This window comes from Numenius arquata, chromosome 6 (assembly GCF_964106895.1).
Source record: "Numenius arquata chromosome 6, bNumArq3.hap1.1, whole genome shotgun sequence".
NCBI lineage: Eukaryota > Metazoa > Chordata > Aves > Charadriiformes > Scolopacidae > Numenius > Numenius arquata.
Genome location: NC_133581.1, coordinates 32,782,165 through 32,791,689, shown reverse-complemented (window position 1 = coordinate 32,791,689; position 9,525 = coordinate 32,782,165). Strand labels below are relative to the sequence as shown.

The 9,525-nt window shown below is 47.8% G+C and overlaps 1 protein-coding gene across 1 annotated transcript in view; it reads left to right on the top strand.

Annotated features, from left to right (window-relative positions):
* The first annotated feature begins 4,681 nt into the window (after positions 1-4,681).
* The window catches only part of PRKCH (protein kinase C eta), a 124,148-nt gene continuing 119,304 nt past the window's right edge, over positions 4,682-9,525 (top strand). Inside the window, exon 1 of the mRNA XM_074149992.1 lies at positions 4,682-5,035. Coding sequence (XP_074006093.1) covers positions 4,688-5,035 — 348 coding nt within the window. The 5' untranslated portion in view covers positions 4,682-4,687. The remainder of the gene's footprint in view (positions 5,036-9,525) is intronic.

The window sequence follows — 9,525 nt, the reverse complement described above, 5'->3', positions numbered from 1 at the left end:
TGGAATAAATCAGGAGCAACAGCAGACATACATTCAAACCAGGGCTGATTCGTGAATAGCTTAGATCAGTGGCAGCTTTGCTTTTGAGTTTTGGAATGATCCCATAATTATTATCATTAGAGAGGAATTTGATCTTTTTTTTTCTCCTCTTCCCCCCACCCCCCACCCCCGCCAACACAAATGATTCCACACGTGAGATATTCAGTTTTTAGCAGCTGTCATTATTTAGAACTTTAACAAGCACTCTTATAGAAAGAACTGTAAAAGGGAAGTTGTATAAATAGACTAAAATTAATAGAGGAACCAAATAGAGGTAGTTTCTGCTTCACTAGCCTCTACAGCTCTTTTAATTTTTGTATTTTTAAAGTGTATTTAACTGCAGTTCCATTTACAAGAAATGTCAGTAGCATTTTTGCAATGGTAGTTGTGAAAGCCAAAGTTTTTCCATGGCTTTACAGACCCACTTCTGAATGTAACCAGTGTTTGGTAGAAAATTTAAGGGGAGCAATTTAAGCATTTGCCCTTAACTTGTCAAATGGGGACGATACTAAATTGTTGCAGAATTATAGGTTACTGGTAAAGAGAATAATGCACACTTTGGTAGGAAAAAGAAGTGGAGGTTTTTATGTGTTGCATGAATGGACTCTCATTTGTGTATAGCTATAGTGTGAGATGAGGCCAGGCTTAAATCATAAACTTACAACAACTTAGCCAAGCTCTTTATCTTTGTTTGTGGAGCCGAATTGCAAGTTTTCCAGATAGAGTCCCAAAAACACAAGAGAGAACTTGCATAAACTTATCCTTAAGGTTACTGTGACCTGAAGGAGGAACGCGAGAGTGAAATCAGAGGGTTGTTCCTGCCTTTGGCCATTCACCCACCTGCAGGGAATGGTGCCTAAGCCAGTCTAAAGAGGTGTCACTCCTGAGTTTTCTTACTTAGATATAGAAATTACAACCCAGAGGAACATAATAGGCACACTGGGTCCCTCCTAGATTCATCTTACCTCAGCCATGTTGTTCCAAAGAGTGGCCAGTAACTGAGGCTTCAGAGTAAGAAATAGGATGCTTAAGCAGAAAAGGATAAGAAGTAAGAGAAACGCAGAGTGGCCCTTCCTCTGTTGAGTCCTCTCAGCTGGCAAGTTGTGGTTTAAGAAGTTCCTGGGCCAGAGTTTCTCTCATGGTCAGTAGCCACTAGTAAGTCCATCCTCCACAAGTAGCCCTTTATGAGCCTATTTATATTTCTGGCCTCCATTTTTGGCAATGAATTCTATATCATAACTATGCATTCTGTGAAAAGGTGTCTGCTTCTGTATGTTTTAAACTTGCTACCTCATAATTTCAGTGAGTGCCCCTTAGGTCTTGTCTGGAAAAGAACAAAATTTCCTTTCCCATTCATCCGGTTCATATGGTTTATGATTGTACAGATCTCCCTCACATTTTCCCCTTCAGTCATTCTTTCCCAGAGCCAGAAATCTTAAGCTAGGCAGTCTCTCTCTCCCCATTCACAACCCTGTTTCATGCCTTTGATCACCTTCGTCATTTTTTTCTGTGCCTTTTCTAGTTCTACTCTGCATTTTTTTGAGATGGAGGGAGAAGCAGACTCGCACACAATATAAATGGGGGTGTATCATGGGTACAGTGGCTGAGTGACGGTTTCGACTTTGCTCTCAGTTCTAATAATTACTAATAGTCTACTTGTCTTTTTGATAGTCGGTGAGCACTAAGCTGTTTTTTCCAGGAGGTCCTCCACCACTACACTAAAATCTTCTCCTAGAGTGGTAGAAGGTTAGTAGGATCGCCTATTACCTGTTTGTTTATCCTGTAATTGACCTATTATTCTGACTGTATTGCCTCATGCTTTATTTTGTATTTGTTGCCACAGCCTGCCATCTACCTTGGTGCTGCTCAGGCACAACATCAGGAGATCTGTTCATTCTTCTCAGTTGGTTTTGTGAACAACTGCGTGTCATCTGCTGACAGCTGAGGAAACCATGCAGCTTGGCAGGAAGCGCTAGGAAGAGCTCAGACTCCCCGAACACTTGAGGGCACAAAATGAATCAACTCGCAATGTCTGGAGCCTGATCGGGGGGGGGGAGCAACGGCTGGGGAAGAGATGCCATGCTCCTGCAGACCTGCCTGGAGGTTCTGCAAGGAGGTTCAACGCAACCATCACCAGATGGTGCTGCTGTATTCAGCCTTGCGAGGTCATCGTGTGCAGGGATGTTTTCATTCTTGGAAGAAACTACTGAACTGGGGATGTTTTTCCGCTGCTTGGATGCCTGGAGAGTAGGCAGGGTATGTTCTGACTTTATATCACTAGTCAGTTCTCTTTGAGAACAGGACATTTGGGTTTTGGCTGGGAGTTCAGAATAGGGGTGTGCTCAGATGCTGTTTGAGATGATCTGTTCCAGACTGGTTCAAGTGGATAAACAAAATTAATTAGATTCATATCATACGAGTCCACAGGATTGATTTTTTTTTCTGCAGTGGAAAACTGGCTAGCAACAGGTACTGCTGCTCATCGGGAATGTTTATCACTATAGCTCACCTGTTTTTTCCATAAGTTTTACAATACTTGCTGGTTTTTTTAAAGGCCTAGGTTCATTCTCATTATCACATGAGAATCCAAAGAACCACCGTATAGAAAAAGTTCCTTTAAGTTCCCTTTCCTATTGCTATTCTATATGAAACTCTGGTGCAGCAAAGTTCAGCCTCATCTTGTGGACATTCATGCTGGCTGCTTTAAAGTTCAGGCTGTCTTTAGGTCTAGTCTGAAGCCGTTACAGAGAGTCCTGGTGAAATCTAAGACCTGTGCGCTGCCCATGATGGTCAGTTCGGCTTCTGTCCTGACATAGGGACTCCAAGGGACAGCTCATGATTGGGAAGGATAGAAGCTATGAAAGCGCAAAATAACAAATAATGGTGCTCTTGAGAAGGTAAACGAGGGGCTTTTTTATTTTATGGCGTCACGAAAGAAGAGCAGTGTTGAATCAAGAAATTACAGTGACAGCAGATACACAGCTGATAAAAGAAATATTTCTGACCCACTCACTGCCGTGGCATGGAGCAATCCAAGAAGGTATGCAGATTAAAACCAGGATATCTGTAGGGAAAAGAAAACTCCCCAGAATGATCATAGCTAATGCTAAAATGCATTTCAGAAGGAACATCGGCAATTTCTGAGATTAAGCCTGTGTTCCCCCCCAGGATGACCTGTCCTAACCAAGCTCAAGGATTCTTAAACACTTTTTATCGCCAGCTAATAGTGATAAATTGAGAAACTTAAAAGCCTTGCAAGGAGACTTGTCAAAAGTCTGATTTAAGGGTCTACAAGTTTTTCTGGCAGAGCTGTTGCTTCCATGTGAGGAATGATGACATTACTGAACCTGTTCCACCTGCTCTCCCCTGAGGAAGCAACAGGAGCCTGGCTCTGTCTGAGGCTGGAAGGAGCCTTTGCTTGGTGCTCCTGCAAAGTGTGGTATACCTAGAAGGAGAAAAGGGTGTGGGGAGGAGGACCAGGAGCAAGAGGGCTGAGAAACCAGAGGCGGTCTGCTATGGAATGGGTAGGATGCGAACGAGGAAGGGCTGAAGGGAGAGGAATAGGCTGGAAAAGTAAAAAGGAAAGAGCACACTGAAAGAAACACACACACACATAACACACACGCACCAGGAGAGGCTGCACGCTCTCAGCCAGCCTTGGCACCATCCGGTGGTGGCAGGGACCTTCTGATGACCACATCTGCTGCAGGGGCTGGCAACCGAGTTCAGATGATGTTGGCCAAACAGTATCACCAGGAGAGCGGGAGTTCCCTGTTGGCCTGTTCCCCCTGTTCCCAGCCCATGCCATTGCCCTGTGAACTTCGGAAAGCAATTAAAGGTATTTAAATTCTGACTTTAAGCGCCATGAAAAACCAAAACAAACCCTGCGCACCGGGCACCAAGAGCGTTAATCGTATACAATTAATCCCGAGCGGCAGAGTTGTAACAATAAACTGTTCAATGGCAAAATCCATCCTTCTTTATATCCCAAGGTGCTGCTCCAGCCTCACGGTGCTGCCAAACGCAGGCTGTGCACCACGCGGTGCAAAGCGGCAGAGATAAGGCTGCGCCGCTCCACTCCTCTCCCCGGGCGCGGGTGCCATCGGGGGCGGCCTCAGCCCTTCCCCGGGAGGTGTGGAACGGGGCGGGAAGAGGCAGCGGCAGCCGGGGGGGTGTTTGGGAGAGCCGGGGGAGGGCGGCCACCCCTCGCTCGGGGGCCACCGGCCGCACCTGTGCTAACGGCGGGGGGGGGGGGGGGGCACCGCCGGGACCGGGCCGAGACGTCCCGCCCGTTCCCCACCCCGGGCCCGCCCTCGCGGCGCGGGATCGCGGCTCCTCCCCGCCCGGCGCCGTCCCACGCCCCAGGTGTTCCGAGCCGAGCCGAGCCGAGCCGCTCCCCGCTAGCAGGAGAGGCCCGGGCCGGGCGGCGGAGCGGCTGCCCGCTGCCGCGGGAGGTGGGCGGTGCGCGGGGGGGTTGGGGGGGCGGCGGTTCCGGGGCCCCGGCATGGCCCGGGGGCGGGCGCGTCGCCGCCGCCCGGCCCCCTGAAGAGGTGCGGCGGGGCTGGCTGCCGGCCCGGCTTCGCGGGAGAGGGGTCTGGCTCTCCTCCGGGCTGCTGGGCGCCCCGGGGGGTCGGCCGTGTCCGGAGCCATGAAGTTCAACGGGTACCTGAAGGTGCGGATCGGGGAGGCGGTGGGCCTGCAGCCCACCCGCTGGTCCCTCCGGCACTCGCTCTTCCGCAAGGGCTACCAGCTCTTGGACCCTTATGTCACCGTCAGCGTGGACCAGATGCGGGTTGGGCAGACCAGCACCAAGCAGAAGACCAACAAACCCACCTACAACGAGGAGTTCTCGGCCACGGTTACCGACGGCCACCAGATCGAGCTGTCCGTCTTCCACGACACCCCCATCGGCTACGATGACTTCGTGGCCAACTGCACCTTGCACTTCCAGGACCTCTTGCGCTCCGTGGGCCCCAACGACAGCTTTGAAGGCTGGGTGAGTAGCCGGCTCGAGGAGAAGCTGGAGCCGGGCTCCTCTCCGAATGAATGAAGGCCCTTGAAGGGTACTTGTGGAGCTGGGGCTTGTCCCTGCACGCCCGTGCTGCAGATGCACGCAGCCCGGCGTGTTTGTCTGCGCTTACACAGGTAGTCACCCCTGCGTCTCTGTGCTTTGCATTTGCTTAGGCTGCTGTTTCAGCTGTTGGATTTGGGGACCCCAAAATCAAAAAGCCGTAGCTGTCATAGTTTTGAGGGTCGGGACCTTGTAGCTAAAGGCTATGAAGTCTCTCCTCTTTGTAGACTGCTTGGCAGAGAGAAATCTTGTCATACATAACCAGCAAACCTGCAGACTCACACCGTCACGTGCCTTCCTTCTGTTCCTCAGCGCACCGAGACGTTCTTGGGTACCTGGGGCTGGATGTATTTCTGCTCAGATCTACACATGCTGGCACCAGTGTTTGATGCGTGTGCGTGTGAATTCCTTTGACTTCTTAATAGAATGGCAGCACTAGTCTTGTGTCCATTGTGTACGCTGCTGAGCTGGTTGAAGACAGTTTCACTTACAGCCAATTCTAGGTCATTTCCAAGTCGATGTCACTTTTATCTGGCTCCGAGAACCTCATTTATGTCTGAGTCCTAATGGTAAGTGAAGGGAAGAGTACATGCTCTGAAGTTGTGCCTTTGCTTCCAGTACGTAAAGGAGGAGGAAGCGACTGTATTAATCCAGGCAGTAGTTTGCTTGTAAGTGTTAGGTTAAAAAAGAAAATAGGAAAAAAAAAAAAAGGCATTTCTTCTGGGAAGAGAAGGTGCAGAAGAGCTGAGAATTTCCGGGGTTAAGATAGGTATTAGCTGTTTGAGTCCAGGAAGTTCAGCACGCGTGGTCAGGTAACCACCACAATAAAATCAGACGTGGAGGAAAGAGAGCTGACACTGTAAAGAACAGATAGGCATCTTGATGGTATCGCTGGGGAGAATGCTGGTGCTTTCTGTTCTCAGCCAGTGTCCGTGGCTGGGGTGTGATGCTACACCTCTGGGGTGATGGCAGGGAGACAGCAGTTGCAGGATTGATCAATAGGTGTATATTGCTACTATTTTACTTGGTTTTCTTCTTGTGGTGTACTTAAGTACCCTATGGATAGGCTTGAGGTTCATGCGCTAAAGGAGGTGTCTCTTGGGCAGTCAGTGTTTGTGTTGAGCAAAGGGGTCCAAGTTGGCCTCAAAGGCTCAGGTGTTGCTCCCGGGGCTTTGCTGAGTGGTGGGAAGCGTACCCAGCTTCCCAGCCCAGTTGTGCTGCTGGGAGAGAAACTGCTTCTGGGACTTGTGTGCTAAAACAGTTTCAAACACAGAATGGACCCCTGTGGGCCAGGGCGAAGGAGTGAGCTCGGGATAGAGAGCTGTGGTTTTGAGGGTTTTCTTCGTGTTTGGTCTGCTGGGGGTGTTTCCTCTTTGCTGTTGAAAGAGGCCCTATCCTCTCGGGAGGCTGGAGTCCTGCTGGCACTGGGTCTGGCTGCACGTGGGACCAGACTGCCCTGTTGCAAAGGCGATGGCCTTATTTACATTACTAAAATATCTATAATGATATTGCCTCTGGTGTGGATGCATGCATGTCCAGGTGCCCGCTGTTTCTTTCACTTGATCCGTCCTGCAGTGCTGATTTTCAGGACAGATGCAGTCTGTGGCCCGAAATGCTTGTTTGGACTGCGGTGAGGGAAAGCTTTCTTAACCTTGCAGGATAGGCACATGTCTTATGAACTCCTGTACCTGTGAGTTTATGGGTGCAGTGGAGAAGGAAATCCAGCGAGTTTTTTAACTAGACTGTTGTAAACTGATGTTATATCTGGACATGTAGACAGGGGCTAAGAGCTGCTGCTCTTCTTTGCGGTAAATGTCTAAAAATTATAACTGGGGTGGGTTTAGTGGGGAATGAGCAAGCGTTCATCTTCTGTTCCCTTTCTCCTCTCCCCTCCCTTTTGACTTGCTCCGTTAGCATCTCACATAGCGTGCAGGCAGGATCACATGATGACAGGGAACAGCATCTTGCCCTGATAATTTAATATGTCTTGATAAATCCAGCAAGGCTGTCACGGGGTTTTTTGTAATTGTAAAGATAGGAAGTGCTGGTTTGTACTAACCCAAGGCCCGTGAACTGCTGGCACGATAGAGGACACAACAAGGGATTTGTAGATCATATGCAACAGCTCCGTGCTGAAATCCTTTATACTGCCCTTTTTCCATCCCCAAAGCAAAGGCACATAATAGGCAAGTGAATGGAATGAAGGGAAAATCGGTGAATCCTCAGAGTTTAACCAGGCTTACTGTTATTTAGCTGTGTACGGTTTTTCATTTTGATTTGAAATAGAATTTCTTGCATTCACTTTTCAGGGACAAGGACAACAATATATTGGTAAACTCCAAATGTTCTTTGGATTGGTAGCGGCCAAGCAGGGCAGGGCAGGGCAGCCGGCTGCCTTTGCTCCTGAGCTCTTCTCCAGAGCGCTGAGCTGCCGGCATTACCCGGGACAGTCCCTCAGCTCGTGTGCTGGCCTGAAGGTTTTGGTGTGAGCTCTCAGGCTGCTCTGTGTATAAATGTGGATTTTTTCCTGCTGGGGAAAAAAAAAAAAGTGATTAGCTGTACCATTGGTCAGTGCCTCTTGTGGGAACTGTAGGAAGCGTCAGCGAGTAGGAACAGTTGGTGTGTAAGCACTGGTGCTTCCCAGGTGACTTGCAGGTACATCACTGCAATTATGACCCCAAACACTTATGCGGATGAGTAAGTGTGTGGACATGAACTGTCTCATCAGTAATGCTTATACACCTGAGTCATCCCACTGGGTACTGGGACAGGGTTCTCTGTTTCTGGTTTGCACTAAAATCCACGCTCCAGAGACTCTTCAAAACTCACCCTTTTGCTTCTAACCCTTTTGATTGTTTTCTGAAGTCTTTCGAGTAAACACATTAGCATGGTCTGGATATTTTTTAATTTGCGTATTAGTTGTTAAACACATTTGACTAACTTTACACAGATCAAATCTCTAAGAGCTTATTAACTTCAAGGTCCTTCTCTCCGTTTCCCGTTTCTTATATTTACTTGTCAAGTTGCAGAGCAGTAGTTTTTATTAATGTTGTCAATTAAATGCCATCTTGCCTTCAGCATGCTTTAACGTAGTTAAAACCGGGAGCCATCTCTCCGGTACCACGTTCTTTCTGGTAGGCATTTTCCTGTGTGGGTGTGAAATTGTGCAAACCTGAATGGTGGCATTTCACACAGGTGCGCATGACCCTGCCAGGTGCAGCGCAGTAGAGAATTAAGCCGGCTGCTACCCGAAAGCTGTTATGATTTACATCAGGGTCGAAACTTGTCTTTTAAAGCATTTAATTTTGCCCTAGCGAGCGCAAAGATCTTTTTGCTTGGCACATGCATCCTTAAAAGGTAGAATCTCCTCTTCAGCTGTCTCTGAGCGCAGTACAGGAAGCAGTCATGTGTCAGTGAAACAACGTGAATAATTTTGAGTTACTGAGTTGTAGCTGAAAGGGGAGATGTTTACAATACGTAGGATTATTCCTGTGAGTTTTATGTACTAGCTGAAGTAATTTTTAAGCTTGGGTAAACACTGTTTACAGGCACTGAATTGCATTGTTACGAGGGAATGATTTGATTACGATTGTAAAAATTGTTAGTCCCTGGATAGGGATGTCATAATTTCTAGGACTTTAACAAGGAGTTAAAATTAAACCTTGATCCTGAACTAGCAAATCATCAAAGTATACCAAGGGAAACTAGGTAACAGATGGACTGTAAGATTAATGAGCCAATTGCAGCTTCCTGATGAGTTTGTTACTATGTGCTCATGTGTGCAGGAAGAGATTAAGACAAATAATACTCATGCGTTCCTTAACTTGTGCTCTTTTGCCTGTGTCCTTTCCTACTACTTTTTCTTTAAGGCAAGAAGAACTGTGTTTTACCCATGTTTGTATGCAATTGTATTTACTGAACGCTAAACTGAAGAGTTAAAGGAGAATGCACCATCTTCCCCAGAGCATCATGGCTGTGCTGCAGGTCAAGTCAAATACGATACGGTTGCTTCTTGTTTTGACTCCTGCTTTGCTGCAGTGTTCTCCAGGTGGGCAAAACTTGCATTGGGAAGCCAAAAATGCTTCAGAGCGGTTGACGGAGAATTTTGTGAGGCAGTATTTTGTGTCTGCATCAGCCTGGGCTCACCGGTAGAGATGGGCGGCAGCTTGTAGAGTGGGAGTAAGTGGTGTGTCCTTTCATAGGTCAGTATGAGGCTGAGATAACAAGCAATAGCAATCTGTAGAGAATATGGTGATCAGATCTGTAGAGAATATGACAGAAAACCATATGATTTCTGTTCCCATGCACGTGACAAGCGTGTGCATAGTGTGGATCTCTGAGCTGTGTGAAAGTCATGCTGCTTGTTAATTGCAAATAGGCTTGAGCAAACTAAGCTCCTTCCCTATTTCTTGATA